General features: G+C 39.9%; 1 protein-coding gene across 8 annotated transcripts in view; it reads left to right on the forward strand.

The window, feature by feature from the left end:
* Positions 1-24,881, forward strand: part of VPS41 (VPS41 subunit of HOPS complex) — a 176,571-nt gene that overhangs the window by 52,773 nt on the left and 98,917 nt on the right. For all 8 annotated transcript variants that reach the window (XM_048839148.2, XM_048839147.2, XM_048839149.2 and 5 more), the window contains 3 exons: positions 10,378-10,452; positions 18,047-18,109; positions 18,925-18,990. In XM_048839148.2, the coding sequence (XP_048695105.1) occupies positions 10,378-10,452; positions 18,047-18,109; positions 18,925-18,990 (204 nt within the window). The remainder of the gene's footprint in view (positions 1-10,377; positions 10,453-18,046; positions 18,110-18,924; positions 18,991-24,881) is intronic.

The raw sequence follows: 24,881 nt of genomic DNA on the forward strand, positions 1-24,881 counted from the left end.
TTGCTGGGTCTCAAAACTTCCTGTTGGTGAAGATCTTGAAGCCCTCTGTGTAGTTGGCAATGTCAGTGCGACACTGCACCCTCTCTAACCTCCAGTTCATTTATCACTAAATCTTGGAAAATCTGAGCTAGCTAAACTAAAAATGACTATGGTTTCAGTCTGTCCCCAGTCCTGTGAGGTGCGGAACATCCTCAAGTCCTGCTGTAGTTGGTTAGTTTTGAGGGCACTCAGCACTTCACAGGAGGTGCTCGGCACTTTTCAGGCTCCAGCCATAATTCTCTATGGATCACTCTAATGGGGCAAAATATTCTGTGCTTTCCAGTGACTTCATTCTGATTTTTTTTTTTAAAGGTGGGTGTTAAAGCTGCAATTTCTCCATTTTTTGTGTTTTATACCTTTATCAGAGATGCATGTCTGACAAAAGTGCATTTTTGTTGTCATTTTGCTTTTTGTGGGAGGTAACATAGCTATTCTCCTTCCTCAAATGTGGGCATGCCACATGTAAACCAGTTGGCTGAAGATTCAGTTTATTCAGAAGTGATCATTGAAAGGTGTATCTTCCAAAATTGTTTGGGGTTTCTTCCAAAACTCTTGTTGTTTTGGTACATTTTTACATTCTGATCAAGAAAGGGCATCTTTCTCTCTTCTACCTCCATTGCTATCTACTAACATAAAATATCAGGGAACTAGTACTAAAGCAGTTGTTGATTCTTCCAGTGGTTCAGACATTTAAAACTTAGAAATACTTCAAACTCCTTTCCCCAGACTTCCAGTTTCTAATTCGGGTTGTGTTTTTTTTTTTTTTTTTTTTTCGTTTGTTTGGTTTTTTTTTTAGAAGTTGAGAAGGAGGAGGATTTTCTATATAGCTCTTCTGTTTTTAACTGCTTTTTCATAGAACTGGAAGGGACCTAAAGAGGTCATGTAGGCCAGTTCCCTGCACTTGTGGCAGGACTAATTATCTAGACCATTCCTGACAGGTGTTTGTCTAACCTGCTCTTAAAAATCTCCAATGATGGAGAATAACAGAAACCATCACAGAAAAAAAATCTAGTTTTTCTTGTATGCTGTGAGCTGGGATTAGGTGCAATTGATGCAGTTCCTGAGGTGGGTGTAGGGAGAGATGAGTGTTTTGTGTTGCTGAAATGATCCATAAGCAGGGATGGCAAGCTCTGTAAGGGAGTTCTTTCTACTTTCCTTTGCCCAAACAAGGGGAAAGAGTAGATACACTGGAAAACCTTCAGAGTAGCAAGATTGGCAAGAGGTTGAACGGTCTACTAAGGAAAGGAGTAGAAGCCCCATTACTTGGTGACATTTTAAAACTAGACTAGACAGAGCACCCGAAAAATAATAGCTGGAGAAAAATTCTGCAATGTGATGTGAACTTTGACCTCTTACATCTCTACCATCAGTTACTTCTCAAATTACGGATAAACTGTGATTCATAGGACTTCTCACACTTTCCACCCCCATGGTAAAATGCTAGACAATTCTATGGAATACTTAAACGGGGTAAGAATTGCAAACGTAATCATTAGCCCATTTCTCCAAGTAACTTGAGTCCTCCTCAGAGGTATGAAAGCTGAGCTTCCGCTAGTTCACAAAGTGCAGTTCCTAATTCAAGAGCAGATCAGGAAATTAACATTCTGAGATGAATACTTACTAAAGTTGACCATAAGGGGATACCATTATTCTAATGAAAATAATTGGAAGAAAGCAGATTCAGGACTGTTCCTAACTTTTATGGATTTATAACCTTCTGGGTCGTCTTACCTGCTCATATCCTTGATAGCCAGTAACTTCCACTCAGATGTTTCTAAAGTCCCACATGCCCTCACCACACCTCTGTTTGTGAGGCCTTGCTTCCTCTGGTGACTTCTCTGTATAATAAATAGGATAGCCAAGAAGTAGAGCTAGATTTAGTGGATTTAATCTTCAAATCAACCTGGTGGCACCGAAGTTAGACCATGGATGGGAAATCAGGGTTTATAGGTTGGATGTCTTTATTTGACGCAGGGCTTCTGGAAAGATGTGGATCTATGCAGTTGTATAGGTCACATGGGCCTAAGGCCATCAGTGTTATAATAGATGAAGGACTTCATTTTGTATCTGTCAGAAATAAGATGGAAGCCGAACTCTGCTAGAAATCAAGCGTCAAGCTCTCCAAGTGGATTTATTTCTGATAGTAGTGCTTTGTTTTGTCATTCCTAGGCAGACATACTGATTATCTAAATCTGCTCCAGATTTAGAGAGATCCCTTGTTTAATTTTAATTTGGATAGTTTTTTGTGCCCGTGTTTGACAAAATTAAGGAATTCACTGAAATGGAAAATATTGAAATCACTATAGGTTTTTCTGTCCGTCTCACTCTCCCCTAACCCATACTGAGATTTAGACAAACATTTTCCTATTCATCCTCTGTCTTAGATTTAGGTAAACATTCATGATCTTTTTCTCCCTCTGTCTGCAGATAATTCCCTTCCCTACAGAAGAAATAATGGCTTATATTGAGTTATTCAAAACCCCAAACACTGCTACTCTTTTTTTCTTTCTAACAATACAATTTATGAGTTTTTATTTGGAGAATGAAAATGCAAGAATTTTACAAGAAACACACTTGAGCAAATAGTCTCACTTTTTTACAATACCTTAATTCCAGTATTATTGGATATGGGTTTAATACATTTATTTCAGATTAAAATTTGAATCTGAAAAATTCAACATACTACTTTCTACCAGTAAAGAACTTCTTCTATTTGTAAACCTCATATTTCAAAGTTCATGCCACTGCATGAAGTTTCTTAGATTCTATCAATTGATCGATTTATTGATTGAATGCAAGGTTCTCCCTTTGCTGTAAATTATATTGAAGCCCTGACGTGGCATCAGGATTCACCAGTGTGGTTGCTTGTTCCTGTGCAGAGTCACAGAAGTCAATTTTCAGAGTAGCAGCCGAGTTAGTCTGTATCCAGAAAAAGAAGAGGAGTACTGTGGCACCTTAGAGACTAACTAATTTATTTGAGCATAAGCTTTCGTGAGCTACAGCTCACTTCATCGGATGCATTCGATGAAGTGAGCTGTAGCTCATGAAAGCTTATGCTCAAATAAATTTGTTAGTCTCTAAGGTGCCACAAGTACTCCTCTTCTTTTTACAGAAGTCAGTGATAGTCTAGCTACGTAAGATTTTCTCTAGATAGCCCAGTGCATCAAGACTTCAGTGTGGATGTATAAAATGCATGGCTTTGGATTTTTCTTCTTCTAACACAAGTTTTTCAGTACAAGACATTTGGGTGATATGCGTGTATCCTTGGGTTCAGCTCAACTTACTTAGAAAAAGTTGACAACATTCCAAACTCTGGGATTAAATACTGATCTGGTGGGGGAAAGCATTATTTCTCACTTTAACACACGGGGTGCTTGGTCTCTTTCTTGGAATGGCGAGAGAGTTGTCCAGATTTCGTCCCTTTTCTCCTCCACAATCACTTCGCAACCTGGAAAGGCACCCAAAAGGGGAGAGCTTTCTGACAAGGTACACTTAATGGAGTTCCTTCCATAGCTCTCCATTGAGGTTATGTAATTTGGTCAAATTTGTGCCAGTAGAGAGAAGTAATACTTAGCACTTATACAGCCATATTTATGTTTAAGCTGCTTACAGGCATGATCTAACTAATCTTTACAACACAGTAGTTGAAGTGCATATCAGTCTCCTTTATGAATGGGGAAACCAAGGCAGTACCGTGAAATGCCCTACCAGAGCTAGCTTTTTCACCCTGCACAGTGCACAAGGTTTGTATTTCTGGACAAGTATTTCTGGATGGTTAATGGCATCATAGCTACAGATGCATTATTTTTTTCCTTATTAATCATTTACATTGTGCTCGTGCCTACAGGCCTCAACCAAGTTTGGAAACTATTACAACACAAGTAATGGTTGCTATCCCAAAGAGCTTACAGTGTGAAAGTGGGTTGGCGGTTACCAGATTAAGAATTAGGATTTCTGTAAATTGCAGGAAATGTATCCATAGTTGGTATTGTATAGGCGTCCTAGTGCCATGGTGATTGCCACAAATATAAATTATTAAAATAATCAAAAGGCACCAGCAGGAGACAAATTGATTTTTGTTTTTGAAGATTAAATCTCAGCAACTAGTTGAGGGTTGGCTGTGGATACAGGAACTGACCGTTTTTTTTGGAGGGGGTTGGTTTGCCCGTTTAATGGTCTTGTGTTAGCTCCGTAGTTGATGCTTGGACCCAGAAATGATAATCATCTTGCATTGCAGAAAGAACTATGAATACTTTTCTTTTGGAAGTGTTTATATGGTACTGAACCTTGGGTTAGGTTGTGTTTTTGTTAAGCTATGAGTGGCTTAAGAAAAATATTTTTAAAGACTGAACGGAAATGCCACTTATCTCTGGTGTATTATCAATGGGGGCCTCTTGAAGCTCATTTTACTTTACCATAAGTATGATCGAACACTAGATTGCTTTTCACACCCATAATATGTGTATTGCTTGCTCACTACCCGTGGCTAAAAGGCATGAAGTCACAGACAACTATTAAAACGTTTAGATTCTAGCTTGTAAATATTGCATGTCTCACAGAATTCAAGTGAAAGCCAGTCTTATGTTTTTTTATTCATTCCACTTCATATCCATGGGGATGCAGCATTTGTGAAAGAATCAATTATCCATTTGTTAGTCAGAGGAGCTTTACAAATTATACATTAGCAGATTGATTTCTCAGGTTCACCATTGGGGGACTGATAGTATAAGGTGGGATGATGATGAGTGTCAAGGGAGAAGGAGTTGCCACAAAGAACACAATTAAAAGAGGCTTTCTGAATGGCCGTGAATTTATTCCTAATTGAAGAGCTGACATAATCCATACTAAGTGTGTTTATTTCAGGCATTTTACATTAGGTAATTGATTATCACATGAGGAGCATTTTTTGGCAGTTACTTGACTTCCTTTCCTTCAAATTTATGCTTTTGCAAAAGCCTGTATTATATAGAAGATGCCCACTGGCCTTTTTTCCTTTTCCTAAACTTTTTTTTTCCCATTAAGGTAACATTTTTTTTGTTCCATCGTGTCAGCTTGGCATTTATTGATTTTGAACAGTCAAACTTACTTACATTGTCCAGCATTCCAAACATGTCTCCATCAGAAAGAAAACTGCAGCTAATGGAAATTCAGCTGAAGACTCTTCCTCCTCCTGCATGGCAACTAGCACACTTTCTTTATGAAATTCTGATTTTGTTTTGGGGTTAATCATTTTAGTCGAGTTCTTCATAACTGGAGTGGATCCTCCTTCCTGCCAGAGTTAAAACACACTGCTTTTTGTTTCATGTTTTTAAATATTTGGTTTAACATCACTTGTACAGTACCATAAGTACGCTTGGTGTTTCACAAACGAATAAGTCATGGTTCCTGTACCAAAGGGTTTACAACCTGAGGACTTGATTCTGTAAACACTTACTATCTGTCGTACTTCAAAAGCCTTGTGCCCAGTATGTTTGCGGTATAGGGCCCGAGCACCACCATTACTATTCACTGAATAATATTGATATTACTAGTTTGTGGATTTGAACCTTGCTTCCGTTGCTTATAATGTTTGGATTTATAAAAATAAGAAGCAGCTTATAGATTACTACTTTAATTTTCTTCTCTTTTGAAATCCATCCACTTAAAAAAAAAATACCATAGATCCCACTTGGTAGTCTAATCTTCCTTTCAGATATTAATGAGGTAGCGAATAAATGTCTATTTCCTACCACTGACTAGCTCCTCCTCTTTAACCTTTAACCTCCTCTTTAACCTGGCAAAGGTGACAGATTCTGTATAGGGAGTTTGTTCCCTTTCTACTTTAAAAACCTGTCATTAATGCCAGACCAATAGCACTGTTGCATGCACCAGTTGAAATCAGGCTTAAACAAGTAAAGGACGGCAGCTGTACCTATGTGGTGATGGCTGAGTAAATAAAGACATGTGCATACAGTGTTTTTATTTTATTTCCTGGTCTTTTACGTTTGTGACTTTTTTTACTCCACTATAAAATTTAATGAAAAAACTTAGGAGCAAGAGGGGAAAAATGTACAACTTTGTGCATTTCTTGTTTCCTGAAAAACCAACATTCTCTACAAACTGTTGACAGAATATGAATATGGCTAAAAGCAAGTTGAGCCTTGGTTGGTTGGTACATTAATACAGTTTATAAGGCTTCTGATTTAAAAAAGATGAGTTGGAGTTACTTTTAGAAGTGCATCAGTTTAGATAACATATGAAGCCTTTTGCTATCTAGTCTGAATTCAAGAAGTGCTAGGTAACTCTAGGTTAGTTTTGGATGGTTGACAAGTAGAACATAGCTTTGGCAATTGCAGCCTTGACTATTAATTGTTCTGGATTCTCAAGTTCCCTGTGTTTTGTGTAGGATATAATTTTTTTTTAAACTCATGGGTAATTCTTTATTTTGAGAAGTGTGCTTAATAGTCAAACATGAGTATTCAAAAAGAATACAATATTTTGAGGTTCCATGTTTATCACCGCTCACTGACCTCAAGGTTACAGTTGTTGAGATTACAAGTAAGGAGAATTTTCCAATGGCCGGCACCACAAATTTAACTTGAGCTTTGAAAAAATCAGTCCACGTTCTTTCTAGCTTTGTGCATCATCGCCAGTTATAATGTTTTTGCAGTTGAAACTTAGCTGCCAGTTTGGTTGACAAGCAGCAAGTATATCTGATTTTGATTACATCCACTTTGATCTTCTGTCGCTGTAGTCTCTCTGTAGTGCAAATAACAATAACTTTTTTTTGTCATGAAAGCAAACTGATAATAAAAGACACACAAAGCAGGCGTGTTGAGTAGTAAGATGTGGTTTTAAACAATAACACCTTTAACCATAACCTCACTTTTATTTTAAAATGTTAATGGCTCCAAAGCACAGTGTAAAAATGTGAAGATGTGGAGAACATTGCTTAAGCGAAAGAAGAGTCCAAATGCTGCAAAGTAACCTTGCAAACTTCTACTCACACAAGGCGCTTACGTTAAAGATATTTGGCTTGCTAGCCACCTATTTGGTGTCCTCTAAGCATGCCTTTGAAAGCATGCCTTGCATCCACCCAAATGTGTCACAAGTGTTTTAGTTACCAGTTTGCTTTGAGCAAAACTGATTAATGTGTGATACTCTACCCTACCATATTCTACCCCTGCCGTGCTCATGTGGGTGGAAATTGCTGATGCCATAGCTATGCAGAGAATTGTTTCCTTACCATCCCACAGTGCACTTGTCACTGCTTATGTAACATATCGGGTCTGTTTTCTGGACTCCACTGCCGAGAGAAGATATGTACCTGTACGAATAGAGCTGTGCACACTGTGGGGTTCGATCACATGCTGTTTTCATATAGTCAGATGCCTCTGAATCTGTTGGTGGCAGGTCCAAGAGAAGGCCAGGTGCTGCCAGCTGTCATGAGGCTGAGATGCGGGCACAGTTGGCAATGTAGGAAGATAGGAGGTACTGGGACAGCTGAATTCATTTGTTACAATTTAATCTATAATCAGGTGCCTGGCAATGGCCAAGGTGGATATTCTATCATCAAAGAGATAAGGGGATTGAAGATCCTTTGTAAGAAAGCTGTGACAATAACAGTAGGTCCAGTTCAGGACAGAAAATGTGCCCCTTTCACAACACACTGGACTGAATCTTCAGTACCTACTTCCAGAAAGCCAGAGATGTTTCTGGGTAGCACAGAACACGGAGGAGACCTGAAGTGGCATTTCTTAGGCCTTGTCTTTAAGCAGAGGAAAAGATGACTGCTCTCCTCTTGCTGGTAGCTGAGCAAGAGAGGTTTAGAAAAGCAGTCTCAAGGCTGAGTTAAGAGAGGAGAGGATGTTCCTACACTACTTGTGAAGATGCCAGAGACCAAGGATTTGCTGCAGTGGTTCTTCACTCCCCACACTTGGGACAATCAGCTATGTGTGATACTTGAGGATAACTTTCACCAGCTAGAGCACCGCTTAGGGCCTGGACCACAACAACACAGGTGGGAGCAAGTTGTTATCGAGACCTGCGATGAGTGGTAGTGGCTGCATAATGTAAGATAAAGGAGACTTTTTTGTGTGCTGAGGTAGCCCCGGCATTCCCGTGCCAGTCTACCAGAGTGAGAGCGCAGCTCCCCAGGGAAAAGAGTGGCAATTTGCCCAGTAGTAGTTGGCTCCCTGAAATAGTTGCCCACTGATTTGAGCACCAGTTTGGGTTTAGGAAGCCCATGGGGAGTGACGTGGTGGAAGTTTGTATGGCAATATATAGTGTCCTGCAGGAGGAGATGTTCAAGGTGGCCAGTGTGCCAGAGATCATTCAGAGTTTTGAAACATTTGGGATTCTTGAACTTAGCTGGAGCTGTTGATGGAACCCCTGTGTCCATTCTGTATCCCCACCCTTCCCTAGCCCAGTTGTATATTAAGAGAAATGGGTGCTCCTCAAAGGTGGGTGATGTGGGCCTTCACAGGTCAAAATGGCTGATGGACATGTACATGAGGTAGGCAGGCAAAGGGTATAATGTGAGAGTTTTTGAAAACTGAGGCAGTAAGGGACTCTGATCTCACCTGACAACATTGACATTAATGGTGTGTTTATCCCCATTGTGAATCGTTGCATGTCCCTTAATGAAACCATTCCCAGATTACATAAATCTGGAGAGATACTGATTCAGCTCTGTACTCAGCGGATGCAGGATAATGATGAAATTTTTGGGAGACTGAGCTGACAGTGGAGATGACTCTCCTTGAATGACCACGTTAGTGATTAATGTAGCAATCATCATACTTCCCTGTAGTATTTTGCAGAACATATATGAAACCAAAGGTCGTGTCTTCTATGCATACAGGAGTGAGGAGGTAGAGAGGCTTGCAGCAACCTGTGCATAGCTGGATGGATAAGTTATTGAATCCGAGGCTGTTACTTAGAGCAGCCTACGATAGGAATGCTGACCTAACCATAAATACTCTGTGCAGGTACTTTCCAAGGTAATGATAGAGAATTGGGGATGGGGTAGTGAACTGAATGTCCCAGAGTTTGATTCCTTTTCCTCATAATTCCTTTAAGCTTCCCAAAGGCTCCCAGAAGGCCTTAAGATATCTCCTGTAGACTGCTGAGCTAGGAACTGTGATATAAGACAGTGTAATTATAACAGCAAGTGTGGACACACAGCAACACTGTATCTGAAATAGCATGACTGGCATTAGACACACTACATTACTGCTATCCTGGTAGTGCAATTACAAATGGCTTCCCTTTTCTAGTGTAGACACTGCTAAGAGTTAGGTTATTTTTTCTTTTCTTTTCACAAGTGAGTACAATTTACTATTCCTTTTTACATCAAGTTCAGCATTATAGTAAGTGTTTGAGTGTATTCTGTGTGTGGGCTATTTTAAATTTTCATGACAATTTTGCAAAATCTTTTCAAACGTGTAAGGGATCTTGAAAATGGTAGGTGAAGATCCTCAAGTGACAAGAGCAGAAATGAGACATTTATTTTATTTGTAACTTTGGAGGTACATGGGATTGTGATTGGCATAGTGCACAAGCAAGTTTTAGATACTTGAGTATAGTCAGATGTGCTCATATTTGTTGGATTGAAATACTCTGGAGCATATTATGGGGTTAAATATTTGTACTCAAATTATGTTTAACAAGTACTTCTGAAGGGAAGGGCAGATGCTTCTGTTAAATTACTTGCAAAGTGGTGCTGTGTAATCTCATGGGCTGCAGATAACCATTTTGTTCTATCATAAATGAATGGTGAAGATAACATCACCATGATTTAATCGTGAGGGCCTCTTCCAAAATTATTTGGTAATGACAAGGTTTAGGTGATGTAGTTTTGTGTTGTTTTGCTTGAATACCTTCTTCTAAGATAGTGTGAAAGGTAAAACTGAAAAAAGTTAAAACAGAGATTTCTAGGGAGAAAATAACTTCTAGTATCACCATGGACCAAACTGGAACAACTGAAAATTCTTACGATGTAACATTCTTCAACATGTTCTTTAAAAATGTGCTCGATGCCAAGAGAGACTCATAATGAGTATGTTGTACAGGTTCAGAACTATGAGTTGTACAGGTATCTCATTTTACATACATCTCAAGTCCCTGCAGTAGGTAATAAGAAAAATGTAGGTTTCTGGGTTGGGCACAAGGCTAGAAACAAAAATGTATTTTAGCACTGGGGTAGAAAGACCTTCTTTTTTATGTTTCTTGAACTCATGTAGCTAAAACACAGGAGAGATTTTATTGCTTAAATTCTTGCAGGGGCGCAGGGGGGAAAGCAAGGTATTTGACCATTGATGCAACTTTTTCCTCAAAGTTTACATATTCTTTTTATAGAGCCCAGTGAAGATAAATCAGATCAGCCTGGATGAAAGTGGAGAACATATGGGCATCTGCTCGGAAGATGGCAAGGTACAACTAAACCACTTACATATTTAAAGAGGCACCAGGCAGTGTTTGTATACTAAACTTTAGATCCACATGATATCTGTGCAGTAAATACCTGTGTTAGAAGTCATTTGATCTTCCATTTCCGGAATTGGGCTCACCTACGAATACTCATAATTAAAGTCAAATATATTTTGCACAAACGTGCCTTAGGAAAAGTAATTACAAGAATGTCAATAATGTAACTGGTATTAAGCTGATTAACAGCTGTTGCAGGAGGACATGTCACCTTAATCATTACTGCTGTGCCAGTTATACTTCAGTGACTAGTCTGCTGCTCCTGCAAGACAGTAGTTTAATGCCTTTCTGCTATAAATCCACAAAATTGGATTTTGTGGCATGATTTCTGTGGGCTGTTCGTTTTCATTTTCACACGTTATGAATGTTTCTCTTGAATTATAGAATCTTTTGATAAGCAATCATAGTTTATCAGAAGAATAAAGTGTCTTACAATGGCCACATTAAATAAATGCAAAATCAATATATGTACAGTCCTAAAAAACTGGCACCTACTTCCTAGACTGTGGACATATATCATTCGTACAGTGTATAAATAACAATTATCATTGCTTCCCTGAAATGTTGAGCTATGACATTTAGTGGTTTTAGTGATTGATTTTCCACTTATTAGAATGTCTCTTTTGTTTTTTAAGTCAGTGGCAGTCTCTTCTAATGTTGGTTTGGAGTGATAAAATTCTAATGCACATGGTGTATTTAAACTTCTTGAAAATAATACTGCTAGTAGACACAGTGCATTAAAAATCAGTTCTTAATATCTATCTCACTTGCTGAGTATAACATGGTTTTCCCTAATCTAATTTGGTGGGGTTTGGTGATCCTAATCCACTGATCCATTAAGGATCAGTAAATTAAAACTAATGTTGGCTCTTGTGATAGGAAAAAGAGGAAACAAATCCATTTAATTTCTATTTACTTAAAAAAAAATGAGTTTTGCTTCTCATGCATGGAGCCAGCTTATATATCCAAGCCTAGTGTTTCTCAAAGATATCTTGATGTTAGTATCTTGACCCAGTAATTGGGATACTAGTGCCTATCAAAAAGGGCTGTGGAATTTTACAGCCTGTGAGAAACTCAGGAAGGATGATGTAATCTAAGCAAGATAATGGAAGGGTCAGTAATTGTTTAAGGGTAATCATATATGTTGCGCTAGAATTGTTGGGTTTGAATGTTTTTGAAAAGAAAAAGTAATACCCTTTTGTAAGGACTCCTGTGATACGGCTGTAAATTAGAATTGAACTAAGAATATAACAGAATGCGGCCTCAAATCATACAAATGTGATTCACTAAATTAATTTCAATAATTATAAATTAAATTTTAAGAATCTGCAGACATGCACATACTGTAGTCTGAATATTGGGTAAACAATTATTTTCCAATGTGTATTGTAACACAAGGCTTTATTTAGAAAATGTTTATTACTTTGGAAAATGAATTATGTTTTAACCAGGAATCTAGGTCAAGCTTTTGGTCCTGTGACTCCAAATGATCATTGGCAGATACAATTATGCAACACATAAAAGACAGTACAAGCCTCTGTCTCACAATCCAGTTCTGCTTCTGGCACGTTTCTAGTTAAGTGTTGAAATATGGAGCAATGTGCATAGGAAAAAAAAATGAATCAAACCACAGACCATCTATTTAACTTGCTTTGCCTCTTTCTCACCATTTTACTTAACACTACTCTTGTCCCTCAGCAGTGAGGCAGTATGGAAAATACGACTACAACTATTAATAGTATTTTATTTTTATGACAGTAGGTTTTAGAATCTTCAACCAAAGTTAGGGGCCATACATGTAGCAAAAAATAGTCCCTCCTCAGAAGGTTTTGCTATCTAAGTTCCTGATCCTACAAAGGCTTAGACACATGCTTAACTTTACGCACTGTGAGTTGTCCCATTGACTTCAATGGGACTGCTATCATTGTGCAAAATTAAGCACATATGCAATTGTTTACAGGATCATAGGTAAGTCGACAAAACAGACAAAGATGTGTCCGCCTTGTCTTTTACTTCGATAGTAAGCTCTTCAAGTCCAGGAGTTTCTTTTTGTTACTTGTTTGTACAATGCTTGTCATAATGGAAGCCCGGTCCACAGCTGGGGCTCCTATGCACTTTATTATCACATTATTATCATTGTTTTCTCTATTTTACATATGGTGAACTGAGGCACAGAGAGATAAAGTGACTTGCCTAAGGACACATTGGAAGTCTGTAGCAGAACTGGAAATTCATTTTCGTTCTCCTGAGTCTTAGTTTCTTGAGTCAGCCAAGCTTCAGCTAGTTTCCCATAGCACCAACCTTTATAAGAAACCTGGCTAGAAAGTGTTTATAGAGCTCCATCTTCTCCCGATTGCTAATTGTGTCGGTACAAAACATATATGCAGATGATAAAATCAATAAACATATTTACCAAAAAGTTTGATTCTGTTGAATCAGCTTCATTTATAAAAGAGAATGCAACAAAGAACAATTTCTGTGGATTTTGAACCAGCTATGGAATCTCTATAGATTTTGAACCATCTACAGTGCCTCAAGTATTCTTTATGAATTAATGAACAGGTATAGCCTTATAGGCAGTCCCTGGTAAAGATCTTTGCATAAGGTGAAGAATGTGTTTTCTCCAGAGAGGAGTCAATCTGCACAGAATAGAGGAGTACAATTCATTTCCTGAAGGAAGATTTTGAGATGAGCTGTTTTGTCACTTATGTATTCCTCTAAATGACACACTTTATTTTTCTTCACCGTTTTTCCTTCCTTATTTCTCCCACCCTCAACCTGGCATTGGGCCAACCTTTGTGACTGAGGAAGGGCATAGGCACTGGCCCTGAGTTAGTCATAGAAGTCAGGGGAGAGCAATGAAATATTTCCAGGCCCACCTGACCTGGTATCAGTGAGCATTCTAGAGCTAGAGTCTCAGACTTGAAACCCATACATAAACCAATGAACAAATACATCTGGAAGCACTGTGTTGTCAATCCAGTCCTTTCTACCCATTTAAGTATAAGGGATACTTAAGGCCCAGAAAGTGAGTCTAAAATCAGATACAGAGGATCTGTGAAACATAATGGCCTCCCATTGTGGGATGCCTTTTAGACTATCTAAAAATGTGATAAACTGAGTGGAGATAGAAGGTAGAACTGGATAAATCCAATATAGCTTTGTCATTTGAAAAGAATCACTTTCTCTTTGTAGAATAAAAGACATTAAGGAGTAATAAACTGATCTGTGGTGTCCCCTGAGTAAATATAATACACGTTTTATAATGTGGGGTTATTTTCCCTTTAATTTACTGGATCCATTTTACTTCCAAATTCTGAAAGAATATAAATGTTGAAAACATGTATCACTGTGTGCATGGGCAACACAGTACTACATATTTATTGGAGCTGTTATAATTCTAGCAGCTACTGCTGCTGATAATTTTGGTTATTCAGTTTTAATTCATTTTAGAAGCATGCTGGTGTGTGGGGTTTTTTTTTTTTTAAATAAATATATAGGATGATTTTTCAGATGGATAGGAGACTCTCATGTTTTAACCTCTTATTTTTCCTCCCTTCTCCTTGGTCTCCTTCCCTTCCTCTGCCTGCATCTGATTATTTTGTTTACTCTGTTGAATCTGAACGCTATGCCAATTGACCAAAGATACCCCCCGCCCAAAATAACCTCCATCCCCAAAGATTATTGTAGCTGTAGAGTCAATCTCAGTTTAAATATCACACAGTCGTCTCTACCAGTGGTCCCCAAACTGTGGGGCATATCCCCTCAGGGGCACAGAGGAATGTTCGGGGGAGGGAGGGGTACGCAGCAGGGCCTAGGCCAGCCCCCACAGGGGGCGGGAGGGAGCACCACCCAGTCCTGCTCTGTGCCAAGCCACAGCCCCGCTCTGCCCCCATCCCAGCTCCGGCCCTAGCCGCAGCTCCACTCTGCCCTCTGCTCCGCCCCCAGGCCAGCTCTGCCCTCATTCCCTCTCCGTCCCCCAGTTATGCCTTCAGTCCAAGCTCCTCTGCTGAGGAAGCCTTGGCTGTGCAGTATTGGATTGGGGTCGTGGACAGATTCCATTATTGGTGAGGGGGAGCGTAACAGGAAAAGTTTGAGCACCACTGGTCTGTACAGTTCACTGGCTGACTTCCACCATCACAGACTTGTGGTGCTTCTCACTGTCTCCAAATAATGTCCAAGCCTCCGGAGCAGTAGCTTGGCCCCAGTTAATGTGTGACACACTCTTTAAGGCTGGTTATTATAGACTGCATATGCAGTAATGAGTAATGCACTGACTTGGCAACTCTGCTGAGGAAACAGGAGACAAGTTGGGTAGGGAGAGGATGAGATGCCATTAGTTCACTTAGTCTGTTAAATGTACAATTAAATCAAGGTCTATTTAGCTCCTCAGCCAACTACTGGTTCATATGGCACTGTGTTCAACCCATCTTGCAGTTATTTAAAGCACAGTTGACTGCATATGGGTGCACAAATACAATATAGCTGAGGTTCAGTTCGCAATGGAACTGATACTCAGACCCAATGTAGTGAGTGCTATGTATACTCTCATGCTCTATTTCCAGGTACTCTCTAGGGACCTTATCACTGTAATATCTGAGGCTATGTCTGCACTACAAGCCGGAGGTATAATTCCCCTGCTTGTGTACATGTGCTTACGCTAGCTCTCATTGAGCTAGTGCATGAATAAAGACAGGTTTCAGAGGAACAGCCGTGTTAGTCTGTATTCGCAAAAAGAAAAGGAGTACTTGTGGCACCTTAGAGACTAACCAATTTATTTGAGCATGAGCTAAGGTGCCACAAGTACTCCTTTTCTTTTTGCGAATACAGACTAACACGGCTGTTCCTCTGAAACCTGTCATTATGCAAGGCACTGCATTTAGCCGTATGGAGTGGAAATCTATCAACTGCATGAAAAAACTTGTACAGATACAGACAGACATCATCTTCCTTTCCAAATGCAAACAGATGTACATCTGATGAAGTGAGCTGTAGCTCACGAAAGCTCATGCTCAAATAAATTGGTTAGTCTCTAAGGTGCCACAAGTACTCCTTTTCTTTTTGCATGAATAAATAGCAGCATAGCCTCAGTAGCACGGGTAGAAGAGCGCAGGCACGGCTGAGCTGTGCCAAGTACAACCTCCCCTGAAATCGGCGGATATGTTCTCTGCATGGCTCAGCCTTGCCTCTGCTGCTGCTGACTGTACTATTGCAGCTGTGCTGTTTTTTATATTCATGCTATCTTGATGAGAGCTAGCTCAAGTGTATGTACAGGAGCGAGGGAATCACACCTCTAGCTCTTAGTGTTGTCTCGTAGCATGAGTAGATCTTCCTGGGGACATACTGAACTGAAGTTCCTTTGGCCTGTCACTGGTGGCTGTCCAGCTTTATTCTAAAAATCCTATTACTTTTTTCTGAAAGATTCCTAAGGGGCAACGACGGTCATAAAAGACGGAATTGGAAAAAGCCAGTGAGAGAATTGAGTCCATTTCCTTGAAAATGCAGAATAAAATCTGCTGATAGGGTTATGTGTCTTGGAAAACTAGGGTCTGATGTCCAAGTCTGTATGTACGCTGTTGCTGCTCATTTGCCTACACAGTGATTGTTAAATATTGCTGTTGTTTGCTCCCTGTTTGCAAGATAACCACATCCTGAGCTAAATAAACTTGGACTAAGTTAATTAGCCCAAACAGTGTATAAGAAAATGCCATGGTCCAGAAGAGCATCTCTTGAACAGAGTGATAAATATATTTTTACTGGAGAGCTCAGAGGCTCATTCTGATGTTGGCATATGTGTCCTGAGCATCTCCTTCATCCCTCCACTTGAAATGTATGGGTCTCTCAAGTGTGTATAATGCTTGATAGAAGCACAGAGGAGACTCCGTTACAGCTTCTGGCCCCCAACTCTACAGAGACTAAATACAGGTTTCAGAGTAGCAGCCGTGTTAGTCTTTACCCGCAAAAAGAAAAGGAGTACTTGTGACACCTTAGAGACTAACAAATAAGCATCCCCAAGTACACATGCACCTTTCTTCTCTTTCTCTAGAGAGGCTGGGATAGTACCACTTACACGGACTTAAGATAATGTTTTTGAAATGTTTTCATTTTCCATTCATTCCATTTTGTGTTGTCTTTATCCACATTTCTCCAGGAATATTTTTCACTTTCATTCACATGGTCATTGACACAATTATTTAGATAAATCTTTTATCTTGCTGTTTTGTTCGTTCTTCATTAAAAAAATCATTTATGTTGCATTCATGGCTTTGATTATTCTCATCTATTTAAAGAGAAGAAAACATTTTTCTGTTTTTAAAACCTATCAAACATCTTTACTGTTATGAATGTAGTTTTGTTTGTTGCCGCTGTATTTAGTGTGCTTGGCTCTGATTGAAGGAGAACATTTATTGTATATAGTTGCAACTGCAGTGGTGACTATTAAATAGCATTTATCAACAGTTACTTCAGCACACTAGAAGAGGAGAGGTAACTTTTCACAGAAGGAATTCCTAAGTGTAAGGAGAAAAAGCATAGTGCTGCTGGATGCTTTTAGGAAAGACCATGAAAATTGTGGTGTTTAGGGCATGTCTAAACTACACAATTAGGTTGACTTAAGTTTGGTTGACCTACAACCACCACAGTAATTAAATCAACTGTTCATGTTCACGCTACCCTCCTTCTGCTGGCAGTGCGCATCCTCAGCAGGAGCGCTTGCACCAACTTGACAGCCCAAGCAGTCTGCTGGAGCACTGCCACCCTGGAGTGCTGGGCCTGTCAGCCATGTCGCCCTGGGATGACCTCCGGAGCCGGGCTGCCCAGGGTGGCAGGGCTGACAGCTCGGGCTGTTAAAGGCCGCAACAGTCAATGGTAAGCAATGCAGTGTTTACATGGGCGTTGTGTTGATCGAACGACATCGACCTAAGCGCTATGCCTCTTGCAGAGGTGGAGTTATTAGGTCGGTGTAGTGGGCAACTTACGTCGGTGGGAGCAACGTTGTCGTGTAGACGCTTACAGAGTTAGGTTGACATAAGATGCCTTATGTCAACCTAACTCTCTAGTGTACACTAGGCCTTAGATTTCATGCTAGTTTTGCTTTATAGTCTGGAGGAGATTTTTAAGACTTGAAGGATTCTAAGAAGCATCTCTGAAGCTGAATTGTATTAACCTTTTTTTTAAAAAAAATGCACTTAGCTTTTCAGAAAAGAAAAGCTTTTAATATATGTTCCATTGAGTTTTATTAAGAATATGTGAATGCTTTTCATATCTATTAGATTAGTATCTGTTTTAACAGAAGTGATCAGCCTAAAGCAAAAAGAACTCTTATTTCTTGTGGTGCTTGTAAAACCTAATTGCAAAGAAGCACTCTGGTACTGTTTAGTTTCATAAAATACCTTAATGGAATCCAAGGAAGTTTCAGATAACCCTGAATTGTTAAGTGTACTGCATTGTTTTAATAAGCATGTTAGGGATTAGCATTTTCATTCACCTCCCAGCGTTTCAGAGTGATTATTATGTGATTTGATTTTAACTGTCTCTTTAGGTGCAGGTATTTGGATTGTATTCAGGAGAAGAATTTCATGAAACATTTGACTGTCCTATCAAAGTAAGTACTTATTTAATCCTTAACAAGTACATTATTGTTGCTTTTAATAAAATAAGGGTTACACTGATTCTGTTGCTAAAAAATACTAGTTCTTTGCCTTAATGTTATTTAAATCTCTAGAAAATAGTCATCTATCCCAGTCCAAAAGCTTTTGAGCTGGTTAGGTTGGGGAAAAGCTGATCTAGATTTTGTACAGTCTAGAGTATTATTGATGTTTTTAAAATACAAAAAGCAAAGCATGAGGGGGAAATTGTAAGGTTTCAGTTGTTTCCTGTCTTAGCCTATTCCTCTCTTTGTAGATCTGTGATTATAAATCTTGATGGTTCTGATAAGTGCTAGGTCAGTATTTTTGAATGGATTAGAATCTTAAATCTATTCTGGAATCAAGTGGTGGGTGATAGTGTCCCAATGATGATCCCTCTGTAGTAAGGGAAAACATCAGTTATGCTCCTCTTATCGTAGACCAATTGGCTGTCGTCAGAGAATAGCAATAATAGAGTTGTGTGAAGAGCTAGGTGGCTTTTTCTTGGTGGGAAAGAGGGCAGTTCTTTTGGTGTATGATTTTCTTTTATGGAAGAGAACCGTGATAACATTTTTCCAACAATACTGAGTTCTGGCCTCTTGGGAGCTACCAAGCCATCTTAATGCAGAAAGACCCATTTTTCATCTCTCTACCTAGGAAAAGAGGTACAGCTGTAACAATCCATAATGGGTAAAGGTTGCATAGTGTGACATTTGATACAGCATCAGTGTTGCAATTTAACAAATAAACAAATACTTCAGCCATTATACTTTTTCTCCCCCTTTAAACACAGATTGTTGCTGTCCACCCTCAGTTTGTAAGATCCCATTGCAAACAGTTTGTAACGGGAGGAAAAAAGGTAAGCTATCTCAATATTATAGATGACTTTTTACATCTTGTTTTCCCTTCCTCTTACATTTATGGATTCCTCTGTTAAAATGAATAAATATAAATATATTAAAAAAAACCCACTTACTAAATGTATCTATTTGAAAACCTAGAAGAGAGAAGCTATTTTTTCCTTCTCTTTATCCATTCTTTCAGAAAAACAAAAACAAAAAAACCATAAGGTTAAGTCTTGGAGGGAAAAATTAGCACTTTTTTAAATGTGAAGGACATTTCAATTATTTAAAAGCCAGGACTAAGAGAAATAATAATAAAAATAGTTTTGTGTTCTGACAAAATGTTGATGAGAATAATTGGACTTCATGGGCCAATTTCTCTTCGTACCTCCAACCCTTTCACATGAAAAATGAATTTGGCTCATAGTGTTACCTTCTGTGGTATATATTTTCTGGCTCTGTCCCTTTCCCTTATGAATAAAAACAACATATGCCAAACTGGGTCATAGTACATTTGTCCTTTAAGTCAATCTTGGGTTTTCATTTTTGTGCTTTAATGGAGTACGTAATCACTTGTGAGAGAGAATTTAGGCCCCTTAGTGGTAAACTTTGTGTGTCAAGGATTGACTTTTTGTCTCTTTTGTAGCCCTTGGTTCCAGGCAATTTGGTCTTTCTAAAGTTAATACTAAGATGTTTCATTCCTCACCTACCAAATAATGTAGTTTTGACTCCCAACTTCATTGTCCATAAATTCCAGAATTGACCCTATATCATTCAGTGTACATTTTAGGGTAAAACAGGAAAAAAAATATTAACAATGCAACATGTGGTGATATTAGTTACATTCATGTAGCCATTTATTGTGACCCTTTCTTTTGAATTAAAAAAATGAACATTGACAGTTTTAGATTCATCAAACCGAATGAACTGTATCTGCTTTGCCAGATGACACAGCAATTCCAGTGCTGCTAATAACCTCTTTTCCATCCGCAGTACAATGTATTACTACTAGTCATTATTTAAAATAAATAAAATAGCTATGATGTGAATGGTTAAGCCAGCTTTAGCTGGCTGGCCAGAGCTGGCATTGCACTTTAGAATAGTGATTTCCAAATGGCACTCTCTACCCTAGCAATGCAACCTTAATCCCAGGTTGGTGCAGAGTGAAGGTTGGTGGTGTGGAGGGCTTGGAGAATGAGCCCCCTCTGCACTTAGCGTGCAATGGCAGCTCGTGTTCCACGGGGCTGGGGCTGGCTTCCCACTCAGGAATTGCAACTTAGCGCATAGGGTCATAGTGTCACTGCAGGTTTGGCATGGATGCCCTTCCAGCCAAGTTCAAGTGAATGGCGCTGCAATCCTGTGCTCCCTGTCACAACGCCCAGAGCGGGGAGCCGGAGCCAGGCCCAGCCCAGCATGGTCAGTGTGTGAGGTGGGCTTGGTCTCCAACCCTCTCTTCCCCCTGCCCTCCTTGGCCTCCCCTCTACACTGGGCCCACAAACCATCTAGAACCTTCATGTGACCCACTGGTCACAACCCACTAATTAGAAACCACTGCTTTAGATAATGCACATCAATGGATGTCTCTCCCGGCAACGAAGTTGTCAAGCCTTTGAGTGGTGGTAATGATGATGTGGAGAGAGAAACTAAGAATTCATCAAATCAGGAAGCTCTGTCAGGTGGTAAAATAACTTGGATTCATCTGATGCTGAACGGAAAAAAACATCAGGGATTTAACACATCTCTTTGGTTATCTTTGATTACTTGACAGGCTGTTTTATATTCTGCCCTCTGGGAGATGGTATACTGATTCCTAATGCATGCCCATTTCCCCACTCTTCCTATTCATTTTTTGCTGAGAAAAAACTTTCCTCTTCAGGAAAACTTTAACTGATATCTTAGTGTATGATATTTAACATTATAATAATAAAAAAACCTAGAAATTTGCAATTTTATTCTATTAGAATATTTATTTTTTTAAAACCCTGTAATTAAACTTAAGATTGTGGCCCAGTATAAAAAATGCAGTCACATTGTGCACTTAGTCTTTGCAAAATCATACCCAGATCTGTAATGAGATCTGAACAGACAGGCCTCTACACAATTGGGTTAGAGCGGAGATGGCATGCAATACCAACACTATTAGGTTCTGCTGAAACTAATGGGACTACCCTTTCGTTTACCCCCACCCCTCAAATCTAGCCTTTCAGATGTGAAGAAAACCATTTTAATATGACCAACTGCGGTGTCACCTGTCTGAGTAGCATCTTGAAATAATAGCTTTGAAAATCATGAACTGTCCCCATCCATCCCTGCAGGATTTTAACTCTGGTACCTAATAATAGTTTATATGCTAACATTTTAAACTGTTTCACTACTGATCATTTGAGCAGAGATCCAGCTATTGAGGAAGGACTCTACATAGAGTACTCCCACTTTTTTCATTCTCTTCTAGTTACATTATACATAGTCTTGAAAGGATTAGATTTCTATCAGTAAATGTGGATAAATGCTGTTTTCACCATACACACACAAAATGAAAATATTTCCATAGAGAATTGAAATTTACAGGTAGGCAAAGTAAGAAAAATGTTGCTTGAGAACCTATTAGATTTTGATTTCAGGCCATGTATTTTGTATATTTTAACATCTAATTCGGACAATTTGTGTTTTAATGGTTATAAAGTTTTAACTTTTTGAATCTCTGTGTCTGCTGTCATTAAATAATTATTGTCTGACTCCTACCCATTGACTGACTACCCATTGACTACCCATTCATCATTTCCCTCAACTGTGAACATTTAAATAGATGAAAATAGAAAAATAGAAAAAAATGCTTACAACCCATAATATTGCACAGCTGTGAAAATTTAAATTGATAAAAAAATACAAAAATGCCTAATATTATAAATTATAAAATCATAAAAATCCAATTCTGCCAAGCCTGATTATTCATATAGTCATTTCAGAAAGAGTGAAGGCTGTTTGTTTACCATTTGAATGCTTGCACCTATTTAAGGTGTCTGCAAGCCAGTGAGCCGAAGCCAGATACTTTTCCCATAATCGTACCGGTGGGGCAGATCGCGTGCCCTGTGTATGGTCATGCTGCTAGCCAAGGGCATAAATGAGTGAATTGTCCTGAACACACTCAGTTCCTTCTCACTATCTGCGGACGGTAGTTGGAGCATGTGTCCTTGTTGTACTCTTTCCCGTTTTGCCTTTAGATAAAATGTTTCTAGATTTTATTGTTGTATTGGTACTCATTTTAGGAACATTTTTGTTTCATTTTGTTTGAGCTTTAAGCTTGAACTGGGGCATGCCTAAGACCCCGGGTTTTAAGCTCTGTTCTGAATGTAACAAATCTGTACCTGTCAGTGATCCTCACTCCCGCTGTTTTAAGTGTCTGGAGAAGGACCTGTGAGGCATAAGTGCCCTATCTGTAGGGGGGGTTAAGGACTAAGAAGTGGAGGGACATTTGACTAACACATCCTACTGAAAGCAGGTTGGTGCCCATCCTTGGCACCTAGGTGTTGGTACACAGGGGTTCAGACTCTACTCCATCTCTGAGCATACCACCAGGTTTGGTGACATCTCTGTGTTGTTGAGAAGATACGATTCTCTGTCTCTGTTACCGCACAAGCAGCAGCAGTAGTTGAACGCTTCAACCTCTTCTAACCAGAAGAGGCCCTCTTCTTTGAATGCTAAGCCTCTGACAGAATCAGACAAGAAGATTGATACCAAGTTTAGAGCTAAGCCAACTCCAGATAGGTGCTCCCTGGTACCACATTCATTGTCTATGATGTAGAATCATTCATTCCACTGCTACATGAGATACTGTGGAGACTGACTCCATTGCTGGGACCTCCTGTGGCAGGGGTTCTCAGCCTTTTTCTTTCTGAGGCCCCCCCATCCCCACCCCGCAACATGCTATAAAAACTCCACGGCCCGCCTGGTCCACAACAACTCTTTTTCTGCATATCCAGTAGATTAAAAGTCATGGCTGGCATTAGGGAATAGCAAGCAGGGCAATTGTCTGGGGCTCCATGCCACAGGTGGCCCGCAAAGCTAAGTTGCTCAAGCTTTGGCTTCAGCCCAGGGCAGTGGGGCTTGGGCTTCAGCTCTAGGCCCCAGTGAGTCTACCACCAGCCCTGCTCTCTCGTTTATTTTGGCGGACACCCTGAACCTGCTTGCGCCCCCCCCCCCCTCCCCTGCCCACCATGGGCCCTGGACCCCTGGTTGAGAACCACTGTCCTGTGGCATCAATGTCATCTATGATGCATCTTAAATTCTCTGTACCAAAGATGCCTGAGACATTTGCGGCAGTCAGGGGCTTCCTTTGCCTATCATTTATGGACTCACCACTAATGCAGGATGAGGTTCAGGGACCAACAATTCCTGCTATCTGAGCCCTGGTCCCAGGATCATCCTCTGCACCTATTCACTCAGCGCTGTTATAAACTGGGCACTTGTTGGTGTTTTGGGGGACCAGATGCTCTTCAGTGCAACAGGGCAGACATTTGGTACCTTCAACAGCAAAGCCACCAGTGCTTCCTGCAGTACCATTTAATTCCTGTCAGACCAGGTCCTGGTCTTCTGCTACTCTCCCCAGAGCCACACCGCCTTGTCCTTCAGACTGTTTACTACTTAGAGTCAAAGATGGCATCTTACATTCATTACAGAAGGTTTTATGCTTCTCCCCATTCATCCTTGCACAAGTCAAGTTCTCAGCACAGTCATTTGTCATAGAAGCAGGTTCAGGGAGACGATGTCTCGAGGCTGGGCTCTGGTATCATATGAGGTACAACAGTGGCCAGGTTCCCCCACACTCTCTTAAATCCTCATCTCCTAGCAGCTGCACTTCTAAGTCAAAGTCACTGTCAAGGCATGTGGTATGTGTCCTGGTACTCCGCAAGCAATGAACCTTATTCCTCCTGTGCCTGCCCCTTCTGGTACAGAGGTTCAGTGGTCAGCAGAACAGATTAATGCAGATTAAGGAAGCTCAACACTTCCTTAGCTTCCCTGCATGAGGTCATCATCTCTGAATCATCCTCCCCAATTCCTCATGACTATAAGACATATCAGGAACTTTAAGTAGGGTAGCTACGTCCCTGGGTTTACAGGTGAAACAAGTTCAGGATAATTCACACAAGTTAGTGGATATTCTGCATACTGCAGGACCTGCTACAGTGGCTTTACCTATTAGAAGGTCATCTTGGAGCCTTACAAAAACCTTTGGCAAACTTCCTCCTCTCTGATGCCCATTGCTAAAAGGACTGAGAAAAGATATCCGTTTCCTTCCCAGAAGCATGGGTGTTTTTATTTGCACCCAATCTGAGGGCCTCTGGTAATGACTGCTGTGAATGAAAAGGTGAAATGGGGATGACCTATATCTGCTCCCAAATACAAAGATGCAAAGAAATTGGATTTGTTTGGGAGAAAGATGTATTCTTCATCAGGATTGCAGTTTAAAATTGCAAACCATCAAGCTTTGTTGGCTCACTTTGACTACTCTAACTGGGCTTCCATCTTGAAATTTATGGTCAAATTGCCAGATGATGCTAAAGTGGAGTCCAGAATACAGCTGACTCTTGGTTGCTCAGTGGCTAACTCCCCAGGAAGCTGTTTCCTTGAAGTTTAGAATGTTCTCTTAACTAGCATGAATGCTTAGCTTAGAAAATGGAGGAGGTTCTCTGTGATCTCAGTAGAAAAGTAACTCTCCTTCACAGGCTCCCATACAGTGTATTCTGGTTTACCTGCTTCATCTGAAGGAAAAAAGAACTCTGCCAGTTCCCTGAAAGTTAATCTGGCAGCTTTCTCAGCATTTCATCCTCCTATAGAAGGAAGGTCTGTTTTTTCCAGCCCTATGACTGTTAGATTCTTAAAAGGATTGGACAGGCTCTTCCTTCCTATA

This window comes from Caretta caretta, chromosome 2, assembly GCF_965140235.1.
Source record: "Caretta caretta isolate rCarCar2 chromosome 2, rCarCar1.hap1, whole genome shotgun sequence".
Classification (NCBI taxonomy): Eukaryota; Metazoa; Chordata; order Testudines; family Cheloniidae; genus Caretta; species Caretta caretta.